This window comes from Piliocolobus tephrosceles, chromosome 20, assembly GCF_002776525.5.
Source record: "Piliocolobus tephrosceles isolate RC106 chromosome 20, ASM277652v3, whole genome shotgun sequence".
Classification (NCBI taxonomy): domain Eukaryota; kingdom Metazoa; phylum Chordata; class Mammalia; order Primates; family Cercopithecidae; genus Piliocolobus; species Piliocolobus tephrosceles.
This window is the reverse complement of record NC_045453.1, coordinates 53,438,685-53,462,435: the sequence shown is the minus strand read 5'-3', so window position 1 is coordinate 53,462,435 and position 23,751 is coordinate 53,438,685. Positions and strand designations below refer to the sequence as shown.

General features: G+C 37.3%; 1 protein-coding gene across 2 annotated transcripts in view; it reads left to right on the top strand.

The window, feature by feature from the left end:
- Nucleotides 1-23,751, top strand: part of PLCB1 (phospholipase C beta 1) — a 784,598-nt gene that overhangs the window by 570,558 nt on the left and 190,289 nt on the right. For both annotated transcript variants that reach the window (XM_023217869.2, XM_023217868.2), the window contains exons 10-11: nt 7,394-7,540; nt 19,715-19,872. In XM_023217869.2, the coding sequence (XP_023073637.1) occupies nt 7,394-7,540; nt 19,715-19,872 (305 nt within the window). The remainder of the gene's footprint in view (nt 1-7,393; nt 7,541-19,714; nt 19,873-23,751) is intronic.

The window sequence follows — 23,751 nt, the reverse complement described above, 5'->3', positions numbered from 1 at the left end:
ACAAAATTAGCCGGGTGTGGTGGTGTATGCCTGTAACCCCAACTACTTGGGGGGCTGAGGCAGGACAATCGCTTGAACCAGGGAGGCGGCGGTTGCGGTGGGCCGAGATCACGCCATTGCACTCCAGCCTGGGTAACAAGAGCAAAACTCCGTCTCAAAAAAAAGTTTAAAATCCAGACAAATAATATTCCAGAATGAAAAAATGGAGGAAATTATCATAATAATTCATAAAAATTTTTTTCCAAACAAGGCCACAGCTTTCAGACTGAAAGGTTTCAAAGAGTGCCCAGCATAGGGGATAGATAAACCTAGCCAAAGCATATCATTGTGAAATTTTAAGAAACAGGGACCAAAAGTGCTAGAAATTGCCAGAGGGACAAACCCCAAAACAAAACAGGCCACACACCTGTTTTTAGGATGGTGAATCACAAAGTCTTCAAACCTCTTAACAGGGCTAAAAGACAGTAGAGAAAATTTTCCCACAAAAATCTTTAAAAAAAAAATCCAATCCAAAATACTGTGCCCAGCAAAACTAGCAATCAAGTGTGCAAGTGTAAAGAAGTCATTTTTAGACGCGCAAGGCTCGAGAAACTTAATATTCATGAACTCTTTCTCTGGAAGCTACTGACCAATGTGCTCCAACTAAAATTAAAAAATTGACAATGAAAGGGGAAGACATGTTATAAATAAAAGAGATTTAGCACAAAATAGAAGTGAAGAAAACAGAAATTAATCAGTCTAGATTGGAGCAGGTAAAAGGCTCAGAAAAGGCTTCAAGAGAATCTAACCAAGAGAACACTTGTTATATCTGTGCATATTGCAAAACCATTTAGCTAACCGGTGGATACTTTGGAGTTGGACTGGAGATATATGCAAAAAATTAAGCAAATGATAAAACAAGATAATTATTAACTATAGGGAAAATTTAAAAATTGTTCATGAAGATAAAAATAATTGTTAGGTTACTGTATGACTCAACCCTGAACACACACAGTGTTTATGATAGCATAAACACTGAACACTGTAACTAAATTATAGTATAACTATCTCTGAAAGAATGGGAGTAATGTATACATGTGCTACAGGAGTAGAGATAAGAAAGAGCAATATTCTCATCTTTCATGGTGGTAAGTCAAAAATAGCAATACATGCATATTATTTTGAGATACAGAAGTAAATACCGAAAGCTTCTGCTAAAAGATTTGAAAGTGTTTGCTTCTAAGTAAGGCGACATGAAGAAGTGTGTTTCTCTTAACTGTCCTAGTAAAAGTAGTGCTGGATTGCAGCCATAGAATAATTCTAAATTTAGCAGATAACCCTTGACTTTTTGACCATGTTGTTTTTACTATACTTGTCTCCTGAAGTGGTATCTGCGTATCAAGAGCAAATCTCACAGGTGGCTTCTTGACTCCCGTTGGTGACTCCACATGCTGGCCGCATTCAGCCCCTCCCTACTCCCTCCTTCTAAACTTAGCCCATCAGCAATCAAAGCTGACTGATTTTTCTTCACCTTCTACCAGACTTGGGCAGCAGAATGGTAGAAGGGAAACCGGAGCAGAGCTGGATCAGAATGAATTGCTTCTTTCAGAAGTGTCCTGAAATTTACATCCCCAAGAAGGTTCCTATCTGGCCAACATGAAATTAGTGTGTTTGTCCACTAACTGAGTGTGTGGGCTGCAATTTCAAACTCTTTAGTGTTATATGCACTAAGAACTACACTAAATGAATAGAAACCTGAACTGATCAGCAACAGGAATCAAAGAGGAATTTTATGTGCCATGTTTTTAAGTTCTTGAAAAGCAATGCTCTGATGGACACATCCTTGGTATTTCCAACCCTTGACACACAGAGATACACCCTCAGTAAAAATGTGTTCATTGATAACCACCAGTAAGGAGTGCTCCAGCTCCAGGGTGCATTCAAAACATTTTGCTGTTCCTAGAGAAATATGAGCTGAAAACATCTTTTCCCAAGTATCTGAAACAGGAGGGTCAATCCAGAATGTCTCCTTAAAAGTAGGTTTTTAGAAGCCCGTAGATAAAGGGATCCAAATCTGAGAAGAGGAGAGAACCACTCCACAATGCTCTTCTAGACCATTCTTCCTTTCTGTTCTCCAGGGCTCCCTTTTCTGGACACAGATCTTCCTCATTCTTAATTGTTGCAAGGCCAGTGGGATGGCCCTGGGTGTAGAGGAGGCATCAGAGTAGCCCATAGCCCAGTAAATACTCAAGGGCCTTTGTACGCATTTGCAAGCATGATGGCATCCCGCTGAGTGTCACTGAATACACTGCAGAGTTATAAAGCATGATTTTAAAGCATCCCTGGAAGATATCATTATGTCATAGCAGAATTTTGAATTGATGTCTTTCTGACATCTTTAGGAGCACTGTTTTTTCTATTCTTTGAGGGATTTACATTTTTCGTACTTCAGCTGGAAATGGTACAAACACCATGTATGTTTATGAAAACCTTTAAATGCCATTATATGAGTGACATATCCAATTGGAAGCATACTGATTTATTATTAACAAAATATGTAAGGGAATTTATTTTTAGCCTTTGTCAACTAAGCTTATCCTTCTGAACTCAACTTTTCTTTCTGGTGATTTTATTTCAGAAAATAGTAGCCTTGCTTTTATTGTGGTTTGGTGTTTCATAATCTCGCTCAAATATGGGACATTTTGTTTTAATTTAGCTAGAAATAATTCCTATTATATTAGCCTGATTGAATTCATAGACTTTCAGAGCTAGAGGAGACTGAGGCATCCATATAGATTACTCATCCTATAATTAAGGAATTTGTCCCTGACCAGTGACCACTGGCAAGAATGGAAGAAAACTGGATTTCTTGTGCTGTTACTGATTTGTTTAGAAAAGCAGTGTGTTTTCTTATCTTAATTCTCAAGGTTTTTTATTCTTCTATGTGCCTCAGTGGACCAGAGTGGACCAGAAAAAAAATTGTCAATTTTTCACAAACAGTGCAAGTTTGATAGAAAAGGACTAATGCATTTAAGTCAATGGTGACAACAATATTCCACATGAAGGTTATGTGGAAGGAAAATCCTCAGAGTTTATTCTCTGCCCCAAGTCTTTACTAGTCAGAACTACTTTTTAGGCTAATTCGTTATGACAAAACATCTGTATTTTTGCAAATACTCTTGACCCCTTGGCTGACACCTACAAGATTACAAACTGACTACTCTTTATCTTTACATTTTACTGGCTTTCCTTGACTTTGACATATCTCTGCCTAATCATTCAATGTATCAAAAATCTTCAGCATTTGCTCCTTTTGTTAGCAAGGCAAAGCTTTGGGATTGAAAAGTTGATACCTGGTTTCACAGTTAGAGTTCCCTGATTGCACAGTTATTTTATTGCTATGATATGAATGTGTTTACAAGAAGCTCACTTGTAGTCTGCAGTCGTATTCTACCTGAACTGCCCTTCAAACTCAATCTTTGCTCTTATTTAAGGTTAGGTGAATTCCTTCACTAGGAATTTTTAAATTCTTTAATATAATTATAAATAATCCTCACACTCACTCACCAAACTATTGTTCTTTACTGATTTTAATCTATGCTAAAAATTATGTTAAAAGTTTTTATTCCAATGAGATAATAAAGGTAGAGAAAACAACCAAAGAGGTTTTGGTTTATTTGACCTGTAGGGTATTAACTAGTCTGTATTTAATTTAGTAATCTCTGTCTAGGTTGTGTTTTTGGTTTTTGGTTTATTTGCTTGGTGTTTGTTGACAAAAATATACAAACACATACATATAAACACATAAACATACACATACAAACACATACATATATTTGTGTATATATGTCTACATATATATTTATATGTGTATATGTGTGTGTGTGTGTGTGTGTATGTATACACACACACAAAATCAGTGTCTCATCGCCTCCTTTGACCTGGCTTTGACATCTTCTGGATTCCTCAACAATGGATTAAATCAAACTTGGATACACATTCTTTGCATGCTCCAAATTATACCTTGACCTTAATTATAATATCTTCATTTGAGGATGACAAATATATGATGTGTATACCCTCACTTTTCTATCCTGTACCCAAGGCAGACATCAAAATTAATCACAGGCATGGTTCAGAATCTTTCTCAACACAAGCACCCAGAAGACATTAACAATAAATGGAAATTGGAACTAAAGTTAAAATCCATTTGTCATTTCTGCCCTATTGGCCTATGTTGTTTTTGTCTTGCTTTTAAAAGTTGCTGATCAAACCAAAGGATGTTTATTCTTGCATTTCATTCTTGTTCTTCTTTCATGTTCAATAAACCATTGTATTAGATTGCACAATTATTTTATTGCTGTGATATGCATGTGTTTACAAGCATACACTTGCCAGTTTTCCATACCCTGTGACTCCCCCAGTATGCACACTCATCCTGCAGTTACATTACTTTCCTTTCCTGGCCCCTGAAGATACTTGCATTTATTGCCTGTCTTTTAAGGAATTGCTATAGTTAGAGACTGAGTTGTATGAAATTGTCTTTTGCATAGGTTAAAAACAGCAAATATTACAAATTTCATATCATCTGTCCTAATCAGAACACAAGAATCAAACAAAATGGTGCTGTCTTTGGTGACCTTCCAGTTTCAAAACAATTTATTTTCTATTTTGAATCCCAATAATCATCCAAAAGAAGTGGTGATTTAGCACCCACTGTGCATAAAGCATCTGGTAGACACCAAGGATGACAAAGATACATGCACATTCAGCTTTTAAAGGTGTTCATGCCTGGGTTTCAAGGGGTGAATGGCCTTATTTTCTATTAGACAGTGAGCTCTTTGAGGGCAGAGGCTGTGTTTTACTGTGCTTTATTTTTTCTGTGCATTTATCGTATGGTAGATGTTCAATAAACCTTTGTGAAATTAGTGAAAGGCAAAGAGATAGGGGAGAAGGAAAGGAAATAGAGAGAAAGGGAGGAATAGAGATTCTAGTGTGAAAAGCACCTGCCCAGGCCCAGCATAGTGGCTTACGCCTGTAATCTCAGGACTTTGGGGGGCTGTGGTGGGAGGATCGCTTGAGTACAGGAGTTCAAGACCAGCCTGGGGAATATAGGAAGACCCCTGTCAATACAAAGAAAAACAAAATTACCTGGGCATGGTGGTGCATGCCTGTGGTCTCAGCTACTCAAGAGGCTGAGGCAGGAGGATTGCCCGAGCCCAGGAGGAAGGTTTTTCTTTTATGAAACAGCTCCTCTCATCAAAAGAGCCAAAACAAACTTTCCTTCTTATTTTTTATTCTTGGACAAGAGTAAAAGCAATTTAGCTATTGAGTTTCCAGAACTTGGGAAAAGCAGTCATCAGTCACCTTGAGAAACATATTGAATGTGAAAAGATTTTTACTGTGGTAAATAATCAGTGCTAGCTTTGCCATTTACAGATGACACACCTCTTAACAATCAAGAATAAATAATGTTTAAATAAGTAAAAATTTTAATTGTTAAATGTCATAATTTTACTGATAGGTTTGGCAATAAGGGTGAAGAGAAGGAAAATAGATACTTTTATATACCATTGGTGAAAGTCAATTGCTAGGACTTTAACAGAAGGAAATTGGTTATGTGTATGAAAATCCTCAAAAATATGCAAAGTCTTTGAATCAGAAATTCTATTTCTGGGAATTCATCCTGAAGAAAGAATTAAGTATTTATACAAAGATGTAACCATCAGAGTAGTCAAGTCAATGTCATTTATACTAGTGAAAAAATTAGAAACAACTTTGATGACCAATGATAATAGAATATTATTTTGTATTACATTGCTATATTTTATGATGTAAAAATGTAGATAGTTGCATATTTTATGCTATAGTTATTTACCTGCATAGAATTTATTTTTACATTAAAAATGTTCATAATATATTGCTCAGTTAGTACAAATGTTACTAAATTGTATTTATAATTATATCTATGTGTGTATATGCATGATTACAGCTTCATAAAAGAATTATACACACATGGGTGTTTTTCTGGAAGGATACACACCAATATTTTAACAGGAGTTATCTCTGAAAGAAAAGTTAGGGATGTTCAAAACAAGTTTTATTTTTTCTCTCTGTTTATCTTATTTCCCAGTTTTTCTTTAATGAACGTATTCCAGTTTTATAGTAATAAAAAACTGTTTCAACAAGAAAAAAAAAATGTTACCCTCCGACATTTGTTGGCAACTTCTTTACTACCCACCAATGCACTGTTGTTTTGAAGCTTTGTCGAGATTGAAGAAACAAATTGTAGTGATAAAGCAAAATAGTTAAGATGATCCTCTGTATCTATGAAGATTATTATGATAAAGAATTGTCTCAATACATGTATCAAAACATCCAGTTGTACACCTTTAATATATAGTTTTTAAAATTATACCTCAATAAAGTTGACAAAAGAATTTTGTCAATATTTAGTATTAGTCAACTCAGAAAGGTTACAACATAGGAAAATTTCTAAATAGAATCTGAGTAAACTAAATTAGTTGTGTCATATTTCTGCCATCTGAAGTAAAATCATTCTTAATATGAAATTTAAGGATCTTTTTTCATGAGCATTCAGATTTTTATTTTTAAGAAAGACTTATTTGTGGGTATCTTTATTTTTCGTTTCAGAGAAAAGTATTATTTGAAAACACTTTCACATTATTTTAAATAATAAAACCACTTGTAAATAATTTATTTTTTATTTTGAGAAGGAGTCTCGTTCTGTCGCCCAGGCTGGAGTGCAGTGGCGCGATCTTGGCTCATGCAACCCCGCCTGCTGAGTGCAAGCAATTCTCCTGCCTCAGCCTCCCAAGTAGCTGAGATTACAGGCGCCCACCATGCCCAGCTAATTTTTGTATTTTTAATAGAGACAGGATTTTAACATGTTTACCAGGCTGGTCTCAAACTCCTGACCTCAAGTGATCCACCCACCTCAGTCTCCCAAAGTGCTGGGATTACAGGCTGCTTGTATATAATTTTGATTGTAAAGTAACATATATTAAAAAGAAACAAATTGAAAAATTACCCCAACTTCTATCACACAGAGATAAGCACTGTTAACATTTTAGTGCTGATTCATAAAGTTAATACCCAGTCTTATATTGGGAAACAGGAGGTTGGTGTTTAGTTATTTAAATCCTCTGAAAAGTCGGTAGGGATCATGTAACTACATTTTTTTCTGTATTATCTGTGACATTTGGAAATAATTGTAGTGAAACAGCATAATCCTACACTCTTATTTATCCATACTAAAATGTAATTGTGGCTGCTGTCTTCTAACTTGGACACAACCAGATATTTCTGGAAAAAAAAAAAAAAAAAAAAAAGAGGCAACTTGACACCCATAAAAAGAATGCATTCACATCCTTTCTAACTTCATTTCCTCCAGGACAAATATCAGTGGATGGGTTCATGCGCTATCTGAGTGGAGAAGAAAACGGAGTCGTTTCACCTGAGAAACTGGATTTGAATGAAGACATGTCTCAGCCCCTTTCTCACTATTTCATTAATTCCTCGCACAACACCTACCTCACAGGTATGAATTTTCTGGTTCTTTGTTACTTTAGCCAGTCTCACCAAATTTCACCAACCTCTACTTGCTGCTGTTCAGAAGCTGAAGTGTGTTTTCTTTCATTTCCTGTGAACTCCCATTGCCTCTGAGAACTCTGGGGTTCCACCACCAAAGCCTCCTGCCTCCCGCCTCCCATGAGCAGTCATGTCCACATGTGTAGGAAGCAATAGCATCATTTCTCCATAGCCTAAGTTTTCAAGTCTTCTAACCTACCCAGTTCTCTGGGCTGTGTTCATCTACATGACAACTCAGAAGGTCTTAAGTGGTGGCTCATGCCTGTAATCTCAGCACTTTGGGACACCGAGGTGGGTGGATCACCTGAGGTCAGGAGTTTGAGACCAGCCTGATCAACATGGAGAAACTCCTGTCTCTACTGAAAATACAAAAATAATCAGCCAGGTGTGGTGGCACACACCTGTAAACCCAGCTACTTGGGAGGCTGAGGCAGGAGAATCACTTGAACCCAAGAGGCGGAGGTTGCAGTGAGCCGAGATGGCGCCACTGCACCCCAGCCTGGGTGACAAGAATGAAACTCTGTCTCAAAAAAAAAAAAAAAAAGAATTAAGTAATTGCTTTTTGTTCAAGGTAGGACAGGGCTTTAGACAAAAACAAATTGACCTGTGAATGACAACTTATACTTTATTGTAAATATTATAATAAAGTAGGAAAAAACAACAATGTGTTTCCTAATCTGATCTTAAATTAAGCATTGACCTATTTGGCAGTCTGGTGAAGTGTATGCACCCTTCTCAGAATGCTAAATGCATAAATTAAGTACCTAGAATTAAAGAGGAAGTAAATTTCATTGAAATATTTTTATAAAATGTTGTGATATATATCCTTATATATCTCAGTATTAACGTAATTTAACTAAGTATAAGCAAAATGTTGTGATATTTGCAACAATTGGAATATAATACACAGATCTTGCTAGTGACTTGTAAACTACATACTTAACTGAAGAGAATGTTAAATTTTGTGTGGAGGTTAAAATCAAAACTGTAACCATTTTTTCTCATCCAAGGTCAAGGAGGTTCATGGAATATCACTTTAAGAGTCTAGATGTTTGACATGATAAAATTCAAAGAAGTATAATTTTTAAAATCTGAGCACATTACAGAATCTTACATTTATCCTATATTTAGGACCACAAAACTCAAAAATACTTAAGTATGTGTCTGGTTGAGTTTTGGGTATTGTGTGTGGATTTTATTTAACTGGAAGTCACAATATAGAGTGGATTTTTTACTAATAATCTTTTGAGTCCAAAATACCTTCCAACCGATATATTTATGTTCATTACATTCTATTTTATTTGTCATATAATAAATGAGTCAGTAATACCAAAATGAATGACAAGACTGGATATACATTCTATTTTTTCACCTTCTTTCAGAATATATTAATTTTTCCCTTTCTGCATATCACTAGGGTTTTCAGATTTTATATATGTGCATTCAATCATAGCCACCATTTTCCTTTTGAGAGACCAAATTGTCTCAACTTTGGTTAGTGGGAGACATTTTTAGGCCATCATTTGTGTCCTTTTGACATGACTTATTAATCTTTGGAAGTGTTCTGGCACATAAAGATCTTCTGCACTCACCTTATTCTTTTCTGCTCCAGAGATGGAAACAGACTATTCCCCAATGAGCCCTGGTTCTTTTTGGTGGGAAAGAAAAAGTATGAGTAACAGCAATTTGGACTCTGAACATTGCCTGGACTGTTTCAGTGATCAAAGAAATAAAACAATTTTTTTTGTCTTTTTAAGGCACGAGTTCACATAAATATTTCTACTTCTACCTACCAATTTAAATTATTATTAGTATTATTATTGTTGTTGTTGTTGTTATTGAGACAGGGCCTCACTCTGTTGCCCAGGCTGGAGCACAGTGGCATGATGATAACTCACTGTAGTCCCGATCTCCTGGGCTCAAGCAGTCCTCCCACCTCAGCCTCGTGTCCCACCTCAGCCTCGTGAGTAGCTGGAACTACAGGCACGAGCCACCACACCTGGCTAATTTTTTATTTCTTGTAGAGACAAGGTCTCACTATGTTGCCCAGGCTGGTCTCAGACTCCTGAGCTCAATCCTTCTGTCTCAACCTCCCAAAGTGCTGGGATTAACGACATGAGTCACTGTGCCTGTCCCCAATTCAAATTATTTTTAGAAGATTTTATTTTTCCATCAGTTATAGGGGTATAGGTGGTATTAGAGTATAATATAGGTGGTGTAAAGAGTAAGTTCTTTAGTGGAGATTTGTGAGATGAGATCCTGGTGCACCCATCACCCAAGCAGTATACACTGAACCATATTGGTTGTCTTTTATCCCTCACCCCCTGCCCCAAGTCCCCACAGTTTATTATATCATTCTTATGCCTTTGCATCCTCATATTTTAGCTCCCACATATCAGTGAGAACATACAATGTGTGGTTTTCCATTCCTGAGTTACTTCACTTAGAAAAATTTTCTCTAATTTCATCCAAGTCATTGGAAATACTGTTAATTCATTCCTTTTTGTGACTGAGTAGTATTCTATCGAATATATATACCACAGTTTCTATATCCACTCATTGACTGATGGGCATTTCAGTTGGTTCCATGATTTTGCTATCGTGAATTGTGCTGCTGTAAACATGCATGTGCAAGTATCCTTTTCAAATAATGACTTCTTTTCCTCTGGGTGGATACCCAATAGTGGGATTGTTGGATCAAATGGTAGTTCTACTTTCAGTTCTTTAAGGAACCTCCACACTGTTTTCCATAGCGGCTGCACTAGTTTCCATTCCCACCAGCAGTGTAGAAGTGTTCCCTGATCACTGCATTCATGCCAACATCTACTGTTTTTTGATTCTTGGATTACGGCCATTCTTGCAGGAGTAAGGTGGTATCGCATTGTGGTTTTGATTTGCATTTCCCTGATCATTAGTGATGTTGAGCATTTTTTCATATGTTTGTTGGTCGTTTGTATGTCTTCTTTTGAGAATTGTCTGTTCATGTCCTTAACCCACTTTTTGATGGAATTGACTGTTTTCTCCTTACTGATTTGTTTGAGATCATTGTAGATTCTGGATATTAGTCCTTTGTCAGATGTATAGATTGTGAAGATTTTCTCCCACTCTGTGGGTTGTCTGTTTACTCTGCGGACTGTTCCTTTTGCCATGCAAAAGCTCTTTAGTTTAATTAGGTCCCAGCTATTTATCTTTTTTTTATGCAATTGCTTTTACCCAAAAGCAATTTTTGGTCATGAAATCCTTGCCTAAGCCAATGTCTAAAAGGTTTTTTCCAATGTTATCTTCTAGAATTTTTATAGTTTCAGGTCTTAGATTTAGGTCCTTAATCCATTTTGAGTTGATTTTTGTATAAGGTGAGAGATGAGGATCCAGTTTCATTTTCCTACGTGTGGCTAGCCAATTACTCCAGCACAATTTGTTGAAAAGGGTATTTCTCCCCCATTTTATGTTTTTGTTTGCTTTGTTGAAGATAAGTTGGCTGTAAGTATTTGAGTTTATTTCTGGGTTCTCTATTCTGTCCCATTGTTCTATGTGCTTATTTTTATCCCAGTACCACACTGTTTTGGTGACTATGACCTTAGAGTATAGTTTGAAATCAGGTAGTGTGATGCCTCCAGATTTGTTCCTTTTGCTTAGTCTTGCTTTGGCTATGCGGGCTCTTTTTTGGTTCCATATGAATTTTAGAATTTTTTTTTCTAACTCTGTGAAGAATGATGGTGGTATTTTGATGGAGATTGCATTGAATTTGTTGACTGCTCTTGGCAGTATGGCCATTTTCACAATATTGATTCTACCCATCCATGAGCATGGGATGTGTTTCCAGTTGTTTGTGTCATCTATGATTTATTTCAGCAGTGTTTTTGTAGTTTTCTTTTTAGAGGCCTTTTGACTCCTTTGTTAGGTATATTCCTAAGTTTTTTTTTTTTTTTGCAGCTATTGTAAAATGGTTGAGTTCTTGATTTGATTCTCTGCTTGGTCACTGTTGATGTATAAAAGAGCTACTGATTTGCATGTATTAATCTTGTATCTGGAAACTTTGCTGAATGCTTTTATCTGTTCTAGGAGCTTTCTAGAGGAGTCCTTAGGGTTTTCAAGGTAAACACTCATATCATCAGCAAACAGGGACAGTTTGATGTCCTCTTTGCTGATTTGGATGCCCTTTGTTTCTTTCTCTTGTCTGATTGCTCTGGCCAAGACTTCCAGTACTATGGTGAAGAAGAGTGGTGAGAGCAGACATCCTTGTTTTGTTCCCATTCTCAGGAGGAATGCTTTCAGCTTTTCCCCATTCACTATTATGTTGGCTGTGGGTTTGTCACAGATGGCTTTTAATTCATTAAGGTATATCCCTTGTATGTCGATTTTGCTGAACTGTGCTCACCTTAGTAATCTTGATACCTAACAGATTATACATACTATCTCATTCACTTTACTGACAACCTTATAATAGTATTAAAAAATTTTTCAATATTCATACAAATAATAAAACTACAGAATGTAGTTCAAATTTGTATATGGAGTTTTAAAAGTACATTTAACTAAAAATTTACAATCAAATTAATTTCTTCTAAGTCATTCATATGCCCTTCCTGTGTATAACTTGGTAAACACAGATCTGGTAAAAAATTTGGCTCCATTGTGTCAGATTAGTTTAAATTTGAGGGTGTTGGCATATTAACAGCTGATCAGACTAACAAGATCATGTGATACTTTCAGTTATTAGAAAAGAGAAGGCTTTACCTTTTTTATGAAGAAAGAACTCTAATAGCAGTCTCCAAATTTCTGTACAATGGTTTTGTATCACCACCATCTGATTCATATACCTGGTTTCTGGTCAATTATCTCTTCAATTATTTAATTTCTAGTAATGTTAGAATCCACATATTTTCAAATATTCAGTGTTTTAAAACTATATTAACTATGTCAAATTGTATTCTCATCTAGGGGGTTTCATTGTTGCTGTTGTTTTTTATCTTGCTCCCTTCTCTGAGCTCTGTATTATTATACCAAGGTTTGCATTAGATAAATCTGTAACCGCCCAACGGGGTTCTTCTTGCCTGCTGCCTAGAAAAAGCCAATACACTGAGAACAGAAGGTGTTACAGCAGAGAAAGTTTACTTATTGCAAGGCAGCTGAGCAGAAGGATGGGACATATTTCTCAAAACAGTCTCTCTGATAATTCAGAAGCTAGGATTTTTCAAGGATAGTTAGGGAGGAGGGGGTTGGGAAGTGGTTAGGGAATGAGGAATGCTATTGGTAGGTCAGGAATGAAATGACATGGGGGTCAAAGCTGTCTTCTTGTACTGAGACAGTCCCTGGGAGAAGTTAAGCCCATTTCTTGGCGTGGGTCACAGGATGGGTGGCACTAGTTGGTCCATGAGAATTCAAGGGCTGAAAAATACCTTAAACGCAAGTCTTAGGTTTTATAATAGTGATGTTATATATAGGAGCAATTAGGGAGGCTACAAATCTTGTGACTTCAGTCCTAAACCATAATTCCGACATTGTGGTCAATTTGTTAGTTCTACAAAAGTTGTTTTGGTCCCCAAGAAAGGAGGGGATTAGTTTTAGAAAGGGATTGTTATCATCTTTGTTTTAAAATCAAACTATATACTAATTTCCTCCCATAGTTATCTTGGTCTGTGCTCAGGGATGAGCAAGGACAGTTAATTTGTGAGGTTAGAAGCAAGATGGAGTCAGCTATGTCAGATTTCTCTTACTGTCATAATTTTTGCAAAGGCAGTCAAATCTACATTCTCACAATATTACCTTGTCCCAGTACTAGTCATTTATTTTCCTGCAAGGAAATTAAGGAGAATTCCATATAATTAGAAAAATATACAAATATAAATACGGGCTCTTGAAGTTTTGCCTGAAATGCTGTTTTGACTCGTGGGTCAAAATTTGGTTTTACTTCACATATTATTGGTAGAATCATTGTTTTAATTACAGATGAAAGTAATGTAGAAGTCTTGTTTCTCAGAAGCCTGTGGATAAACTCAGATTTCTATGATATAAACATTCAAGTTACCCCAAACCAAATAAGAATGTTATAAAATGAAAATGTAACCAATGACTAATCCAATTGAATCCTATTGAATTTTTAAATTAACATCTAGAAAATAATTTCATTTTTATCCTTTTTACAGCCATTTTCAGAACAAGTAGAAACTGTATTTATGGAAACATTATTTCATATAAAGAGTGATTGGTGGAAAAAAGAAAATTTTCCTATTCAAATGAGTTTAAGAAATGCTAGGTGCAAACAAAGGTTAGCACCTACCATAATGTGTTTTGAATATAAAATAAAATGATCAGAGTCTCACAGTCATTAACTCTTCATCCTCCTTGTCACCACCCAGCTTATTTTCTTGGAGCATTTTAAGGACTAATATTCCCAAAAAATGCTATCTAAATCCAAAAAGGAGGGATTTCAATATTCAGGATATTTTCTTTGAGCATCTAATGGAACTGTAAAAATTAAATATACAGAATGAAAACCAGTAAGTGTAGCAATGCATTATTATTATGTCTATTTGTCTGCTCATTATTGCCCCTTTGTTGAATATCCAGATGCCCAGAAGGAAAAAGAAATTGGATCATTGAGAGAAATAGATGCACTCAATGAGTGGTTTTTAGTTATCATGGTCACTTTTTGGGTTTGGGGTGATTTTGGCAGTACCCCCAGTACTGATTATGTTTTAAATTATTGCTTTTCCTTGGGGAATCCACCCTTCTGACTCAAGAAAAAAAAATCCTCCCAGGAAGAAACAGTATGCAGTAAATACAAACTATACTTGTGAACCTCTTCGTAAACCTTCCCATACTCCCAACTATTTGGGAGATAATGGCTTCAGAAACACTGGAAAGGCAAAGTAGTCTATCTCTGGACAGTTAATATCTTCATTCAGATAAGAAGGAAACCATTAGATTTGAGGGTTTTGCTATCCCCAATAATCTGATGAATTAAATTATCTGATTGAATGTTTCTGATAATTATTCAACTCCTCTCCTCATGTGTAAGTTCTTGGCTGCAGAAAAGTTCTAAAAATGATTCCAGACCTAGCTGTACCCTTGCCAGTTATCTGCTACAAACCCAGACTTTGAGCATCCCTCTTCTCTTTCCCATCTCTCCCACTCATTTAGCCCTTAGCATATGCAATGTTTAATCATTTGCTTTTGGTTTAGAGCATACACACACCTAAGAAAGTCAAGTGGTAGAATGAAAAGATGAGCTTAGGAAATAAACAGGGCCCAGTTTAAAATGGCCTTTATGTAAATGACATACTTAACTCATTTGAGCCTTGGTTTCTTTGTTTGTAAAATGGAGATAAATTAAAACAGCCAGGGTTCTTGTGGCTGACAGTGATAGGATGCTATTATTTAATGGCTTAAAGAATTAAGCAGTGTATTACCTCATACAGCAAGGCACCTAGGAGCAGAGTGGTTGAGGATTGGTTAAATCAGGAATTCATTAATATTATGGAAGACCCAGGTGCCTTCTGTCTTTTTGGTCCACTTATGGTTTCAAGATGACTGTGCACTCTAAGCGCTACCAAGATCCACAAAGGAGATGGCGAAAGTTCTTGTGACCCTTCTAAGAGTGAAGAAAATGTTCCTAGAGTTTCCCTGACAGCCCCTACCTCCGTCCCCTCAATCTGGTAGGCATTCTTTATGCTGTGTTATATTTAGCTCAGAGTCACACCACACAGCAATCCCACAGTAATTGCTAACATGGGCCATAGAACTATCATGACTGACTGAGAAGGATCAAGATTTACCCCAAGGCTGCAGAGAAGACCCTGAAGCATATCAGAACCTAGATAAAATATTTTATTGACAAGGAAAAAGAGAAAGAAGAGACAAAAGGGCAACTGGAAGTGTAAGAATGGGAAGAAATTTATGTTTGCCTCCCTACCTGGATGGTAAGGATAAAGGAATATGTCTCATGTCATTTTCATATCCCCAGTAACCAGTATTTTGCCTCCCACAGAAAATGTTTTGGGGAATATGTACAAACACATAATGGTGAAGCTCCTCTAATCAGTAAGGAATATACCTGAAGTTGTTTTCTCAAGAGTGGAAATGACTTTAGGCTCCTACATAGACACTTTGTCTCCTAAGCCATCTCATGGCAATTGCTCTGTGTTCAAGAGAGCACCACGGTTTCACTGGGGCAGCAGGCAGATACCATGTCAGTGAGAAATCAGATCCAACGGATGCATCTAGAGATGGTCAAGACAAATAATACATTCTCTGCATTTTAGACAGTTTCCTCAGGTGTAGCCATGAGATTATATGCCCTGAATGGCTGTCATAGCATTGAAAGCAAGGAAATATAGTCCTCATCTCCATCTGTTGAGGGGGACAATGACTATTGAAGAAGGCCACTGAATTCACAAATATATCACATTCTAGAACCTTCTTACCCTGGAGGTTGGAGGGAAGACATTAATGATAAATATGAAAACAGGCAATTAATTATCAGCCACTGCAAGACGAGAAATTCTTCAGAAGTTTGTGTTAATGGAAGGATTGCTATTTTCAATCTTCTGTTTTTTTCTATCCCTGGATGCCTTGGGTAATGTGAGACAAAGCTCAAGGGAATGTAACCAGCCACCCAAAATGAATGCAGTCAAGTGAGAAGTTGCAGAGCTGTGACTTGGAGCAGTATTATGAATTACTCTGAGAAGGAGCTTCAGCTCCCAAGTTCAATCATGGGCTTGGAATGTATTCCAGAGGGCGTTCAGAGCCAGGAAGAGATGATGTCAAATACTAGTTTCAGAAATACCAAGGGTTGAATGACTCATGACCTATCACTAATCTCAACCTTCAGCGATCCCCTAGCCCCAGAAGCTATATTTAGTCAATATATTCAAATGGAAATATAATGGGTAGATGAGATGTAATAATGAGGAGTTAAGAATTTTAGTGAACAAAAATAAATCACCTTTGAGGCTTAAGGCAGAAAAGAAGAGAGTAACAGAGAATATGAATACATGTGTTTGAAAAATATTTCCATAAATGAAGTAAAACATACAGGGAACCTAATATGCATTCCAAGGAATAGCATAATTATGCATAAATGTGGGTTTTCTTAAAGTATGCTTTCTTTGGCAGGCTGCCATTTCTAATAAAAAGTATTCATTTTAAGAATGAACAATGAGTTTACCTTGGAGGGATTCTTTTGGTCTTAGCTGTTGGACAATAAACTCTTTCTCTTCTTTATTCTTCAGTTTTTTCCCCACATTCCTTTATGTCTCACAAACCCAACCTCATGCTTTACCATGGTTTTCAAAACATTAACTGATCAACATTCAAAAAATATATCAAATTCCTCCTAATTGTTCTTTGATTCAAAATATTCACAAGAAAATCTAAGGAAATGTTTCTCAAAACATTGACCCTCTTATTACAGAATGCTCTAGTGTCTGTTAGGTATTTATCTACTTTGATACACTGTTAAATCTGATTAAATTCATCACAGTATCCTTACTAAAGTTAGTAACATTCAACTAGTATTAATGAAATTGATTCAGAAATTGTACAATATGTAATTGTGTTGATATGGTCAGTAATGTGCTTAAACAATTCTCTAAACAGTACACACAAAAATCTGCTCTAATCTTTAATACAGGTGTAATTTTCTGCAGGAGCAAGTATTTTAAATTAAATAACCTAATAATACTTGAATTATTCACTTCCTTTAGCTATAGCTCCCCTTTAAGTTTAGGAAAAACATATAAATGTTTGTCTTTTCCCCTTTACTCCCACTGTCCCCTTGTCCCTAATGCAAAAAAGACCTTTGTAAATCTTTGCCATGACAATGAACTTTGAGGCAATAATTAATGGCAATTTGATTATCCAGCATCAGGAACTTTCTAGGTCATTTTGTCAGCATTTCTGCTTTTCCAAATGCATCATTGTGTTAAAAACATCCCATTTTTCCAGTAAGGAAAAGTTATTATGCAGACCCACTTAATCAGCCTTTCAGTGCATTTACTAGGGCTCTATAGAACTCAAAAATGTCATCCTTTTGTTATGCTGATGGTTGAGTATTATGACATGCATATAAAAATAAAATTAAGCTTGTGGGCTTAATCCCATTTAATTTGTCCTGTGTGTCTCCACGGGGCACATCTTGTCCATTTCAAAGTCATTTTAACAGTTTGCATCAATATGCCATCTTTTACCTGGCTATTTAAAAAAATGATGGTAGACCAAATGTGGTGGTTTATGCCTGTAATCTCAGGACTTCCTGAGGCAGAAGCAGGAGGATCAGTTGAGCCCAGGAGTTTGAGACCAACCTGGGCAACATAAGGAGACCCTGTCTCTAAACAAAATACAAAAATTATTTGAGCATGCTCGTGCACATCAGTGGCCCCGGCTACTTAGGAGGCTTAGGAAGGAGGATGACTTGAGCCTAGGAGGTTGAGGCTTCAGTGAGCTACGATCACACCACTGCATTCTAGCCTAGGTGACAGAGTGAGATCTCATCTCAAAGAAAAAAGAAGAAAAACTTTTAAAAAAATGATTGGGGCTTATAGAGTATAAATGAAAGAAAATCTTTAATAGGAAAAACCAAAGACTTAAATTTGTGTGTTGCAAATGGGCCTGTTGAAAGAGCTATTTATTATTACTCTTTCAAAAATAATTTATCCTGAAATTAGTGACTTCCATTGACTTAAGTAAAATAGGAGCTTTTGGCTTCCATGCCCTGTGTATTATAATCAAGGCCCTCAGACCTTTCAGGTGTTTTGATTATAATAATTCTCATCACTTTACTAGGGTATGTTAGTTCTACTCACAAAAGTCCAATTCTTGTAAAGTTTATCTTTTTCTTCTGTTGCTTGTGTTTTTTGGTGTTGTATCTACAAACCCATTGCCTAATCAAGGTCACAAAAAATTTACTGCTATGTTTTCTCCTAAAGGTTTTGTAGTTTTAGCTCTTATGTTTATACACTTGATCCAATTTGAGTTTAGTTCTGTATGGTATAAGGTAAGGACTCAAGTTCTTTTTTTTTTTTTTTTAATGTGGCTATCCAGTTGTCCCAACACTATTGAAAAGACTGTTCTTTCACACTGAATTGTCTTGGCAATTGTTGAAAGTCAGTTGACCATAAATTGAGGGTTTAGTTTGGAAATCTCAGTTCTATTTCCATTAATCTATATGTCTATCTTTATGCCACTACCACAAGGTCTTGATTACTGTAGCTTTGTTTTAAGTTTTGAGAAGTGTGATTCCTCCAACTTTGTTCTTATTTTTCAAGATTGCTTTGGCTATTTAAGGTTACTTACATTTCTGTATGAACTTTGGATCAGCTTGTCCCTTTCTTCCAAAAAAGCCTGGTGAGATTTTGATAAGAATTGTATCTTTAGGCCAATGGTGGGGAGTAGTGTCATCTTAGCAATACCAAGTCTTCTGTTCCATGAACATGAGATGTATTTCCATTTATTTGGGTCTTCTTTAGTTTCTTTCAACAACATTTTGTAATTATTAGAGAATAAGTTTTGCACTCCTCTGTTTAATTTAAATTTATTTTTTTAGAAGAGCCTTTTAAAAACAGAATGTTTAGCTTTTCTCAGCATGTGTATCTTCAGCAAACATGTCAGAGGCAGCTGGCTTATATAAAAGAACAGTCTTCCAGCAATAAATTCTCATCAGGAGGCAGTCAGAATTAAAAGAGTGAGTTTTGATGCTATAATCCTGGATCTTCTACTTCCTAGGAATGGAAACTTGGGCAACTGAACTCTGTGCCATTTTATTATGTGAAATGGGTAGTTTTTTTTTTTATTAAATAGTTATACCACAGAGAATTTTTTGTGAAGATTAAATATTTAATATATATACAGTCTAAAAATCTGTAATTGGCACATGGTAAATAGTTAATAAACATGCATCATTGTTATGGTTACAATGCCCTATCTTTCCCCAAAGCACTACTACATATTCTATTTGAGATTGAGCCATTACCTTCTGGTATGTTGAGGCAGAAGAAAGGCAAAGAATGACTGCTCCAGCTCTTAGACTCTTTGTTTTCCCACGATTGAGGAGCCTTTCTAAGAAAGCACCACTGTCTTCCTTGCTTCATGGGAATCTGGGGTTTGTTTTGTTGGTGTTTTATAGCTGGCCAACTGGCTGGAAACTCCTCTGTTGAGATGTATCGCCAAGTGCTTCTGTCTGGTTGTCGCTGTGTGGAGCTGGACTGCTGGAAGGGACGAACTGCAGAAGAGGAGCCTGTCATCACCCATGGCTTCACCATGACAACTGAAATATCTTTCAAGGTAGGGTATATGAATGTTACTAAGAGAGGCAGCTGGGGACACCTGATTCCTTTTGGTTAAAGCCTTCTAAGGTAGAAAGCCCCAGTCATCACAATGAAGTCCAAAGGCTGTTAATCATCTTTGCAATTTCAGAGGCTAAAATTTGGCTGTTTATTCATGAATAATTGGCATCAGGTGAATTAATCCATGCTAACCAAATTCTAAGGAAACCGTCTTGTGAAAGGAAATATCAATGTATTTGTCTTGTCCTCTTTAGCACTCTTACTCCTAATTTCTTGCATTTTATTTTTGTGAAATGTACATACTTAAAGAATACAGACAACTTATTTATATGCTTTAACTAATGGCTATAAAGTATGCATCCATGTAACTACCATCTAAATTGAGAAACAGAAACTTGGGTGTACCTGAAACACTTCCATATATCCATTCCCATCAGAATGACCTGTTTACCCCTCAGGGGTGACCACCGTCCTGACTATTACAGTGATCCCTACTTTGCACTTCTTTAGAGCACAAAGTACAAATTTATGTGCAGCCCTAAATGATGTAACTTCACCAATTTTTTTCACTTGTAAATTAATTCACACTATAGTATACATTATTTTATGGCTTGCTTTTTTCACTCCACATTGTTTAGAAGGTTCATTAATATTGTTTCAGGTAACTCTAGATTTTTTGGCTTTCTTTTCATGATGATAATATTAATTACTACTGTTAATTATTATATAAGATTCCATTTTGTGATGCTAGCAGTTTGAATGGTGATGCCAATCAGTCAAAGACCCCCAGGAACATACCTATGGTCAAGTTGGGTTTGTTTGCTCATACAACAAAGGAGAACACATGTTGTGGGGAGCTGGGGTATCTCAGTAAAAGTATATTAGAGAGGACTTACAGAACTTGGGCTTATAGTAGGTGATTTGGGGGACGGTTCAAGGGAGAAGGGTTTTACAATGGATTGGGTGCTGTCAGCAAGCAGGAACAATCCTATGAGAGGGTATCTTAGTAAATCCTATCTAGGAAGCAGGATTAAAGCTGTTATTGATAAAGATGCATCAGTCATTCTTGTTAATGAGAAATGAGGTGCATTTGGTCTCTCTTCTTTTTCCACCCTTAGCTCTATTTTGCACCACAAAGGGCCTCACATTCATGTGTATGGACACCCAAGCCCAAATGTCTAAAGTCTGTCCACATCTCCTGCAAAGAGCCTTCCCTAGGGGGTTGGGGCAGTTGGAGTAGGGGAAATCTGGGGTCCTAGGTACTTGGAGAGTGACTGGAGAAAGAAGGTGTGGGCTTCAGGGAAAATGTTCTCTTGGCTGACTCAGGCTTTTTCACCCCTTTAAATGGGAATCAGAAGAGAAGGGCTAGAGGACAACCTCTTGCACTAGGTCCCAAGGCATAAGCCCTATTGCCTGGGATACCTGGGTCTCAGGGAAGTGTCACAAACTCTTATCTGAAGCAACCAAGGAAACAGAGTCCAAGTATGTTAGTAACTAAGGTGAGTGGAGATAAGGCCGTTGAAAATGAGAGATTAGAGTACTGAGAAGCTAGAATATGGGATGAATATAATGTTAACATCGCCAAGGTTAGTGAAAAACTTTGGATGAAGAAACTGTGAGCCACTTGCCAACTCTTTGCTGAATAAGGGTGGCTCAGTAGATGGCAGAAGTGAAGAAGAGGTAAAAACTCTTTTGGCTGCTTCATGGGAACTAGGAATTTTTTTTTTTTTTTAGAAGATTGAAAGGTAGTGTTTTAGAAGTAGCATTGAGAGCAAAAAGATCCCAAACCCAGCTTTTTACTGTAATACACTTGAGATGTGAGAAGATAAACAGTGATCATTGAAGACAGCAGCTAACAAGAAGCAAGATTTTCAAGGGACAGCCAAGTTTTTGTTTAAACAAAAGGATTTTTCTGATCGAAGTTGCTGTATTAGACAATGATAAAAATGTTTTCAGCAGTAATATCATTCACACCTAAAACTGTGCGTATTATGTTGTGCCTAAGGAATATGACTTCTCATGATTTCTTCAACTTAGCCTACAATGCAATAATTAGAGAAAATAGCACCCTTCATGTAAATTTCACAACAAAGTTGAATATGGGGTTGACGTTAATTCTGATTGAAATCTTTAAAAGCTGTGTCTGTTCCTGAAATTGAGCACGATTATGACCCCTGCATTTTCTTAAGTGGAAAATCAATGTTTTTTTAAATTCATTCCATAGTCCCGCTTCCTCCCTCTCAGACCTTGCTGTGGTCCTTTGTCAACTACCTAAGATGCAGTTTAACATAGTTGGGCTCTTTAAGAAAAAGTGGAGACAGGTGACCCTCATGTGGAGCCAGTGCATCTTGGGCTCATCTGTCTGTTGATGGATGATGATGCTTCTGGAATGGCAGACAGCATGCCCTGATGGAGCTGAGAGCTGGTGGCACCGCACACTGTCCGTCCGCCAGGAAGACCTGCCCCACTTCCCAGGCCACTGCCCTGTCTACCCTCCAGAGACATTGTGAGAAGCAATTGTTATTTTCTTAATAATTTAAAATCCTCCAAGTTCTCTGAGTTCCTTGGGGGAGAATAAACAGCAAGCATATCCTAAGGCATGTTTATTTTATGTGGAGCATTTGCTTCTTGGCCTCTGCCTGCCATCGAGTCAACTTGGAGTGACTCTCCTTGTGCACTCGATCACAGAAGTGGTTCTTCAATTACATCTGTAATCCCAGAGTCACGGGCTGATTGAACACATCTTCCTGGGCTCTGGAAGCAAGGCTTCTCAACCACGTCCACACACTTGCCAGTGGGTGAGAGGCTTAAAGACGAAGTCTAGCCCAGAATGCTGCTTTCTCTCTCTGCCTGCTAGAGTTGGGAGTGGGGAGGTAACAAGGATGGCTAAAGAGAGGAGTGAATTCATCATCCCAGTTGGTTTTTCCAGCTGTTCCTCCTGCTAATGCACATAGCAGGATAGACAGTTCTGGCTGAGATGTGGGTAGGTGATGGTGGGTGAGGATGGATGTGGGGAGTAGAAATGCCAACCTATTTTGCAGACAGATATACAGTAGCAAGGATGCTTTGCATCAGGACTGAGACTAGAGGAAGGCAAGTAAGTCACCTAGCAAGTAAAATGTAAGGGTGTCTTTGCTCTCAGGGCTGTGTAAGCACGGAGCTGGCACTAGAGAGAGAGTGCGTGTCTCTTTAAATTTTGCACTTAGTCGCTTATCTTGCCTCGTCCTAGTCCCAACCCTGCTTGCATGATTATCAGCCTACAGTCTGCTTTCCCTGAACCCAGTGTGTAAGGTGACTTTGTTAGAAAGAGTAAGAAGAGAAACAGGGCACAAGGCCCTACATAATCTGCAATCCCCCATTACCTTGTTTCTTACTGCTTTCCCCCTCACCCACTGGGCTCCAACTATACTGACCTTGCTGTTCCTTGGCTGTGCCAGGCTGGTCCCACCTCACAGCCTTTGCACAGGCTCTTCTCTCTGCATGGAATGGAATTCCCATAGGTATCTGCGTGGTTCTTCCCTTGCCTCCTTGAAGCCTTCCTCAAATGTTACCTTCTCAGTGAGGCCTCCTGGGACCGATCTATTTACTACTGTCACCAGCCACCACTCCCAATCCCTACACTTTATAACCCTGACATGCCAAGTTTTTAGTATTGTATTTTCCTAAGGCTCATATCGTATCACCTTCTAACAATCTGCCTAATTTGCTTAATTCCTATGTTCCTTGTTTATTGTCTCTTCTACTAACGCATAAGCTCCACAAAGACAGGGCTCTTTGTTCTGTTCCCTGATCCGTCCCAAGTTGTATTCTTTGAGCAGAACCCGACATATAGTAGTTGCTCAATAAGTGTTTTTGGATGAATTTTCCCTTCCCAAAG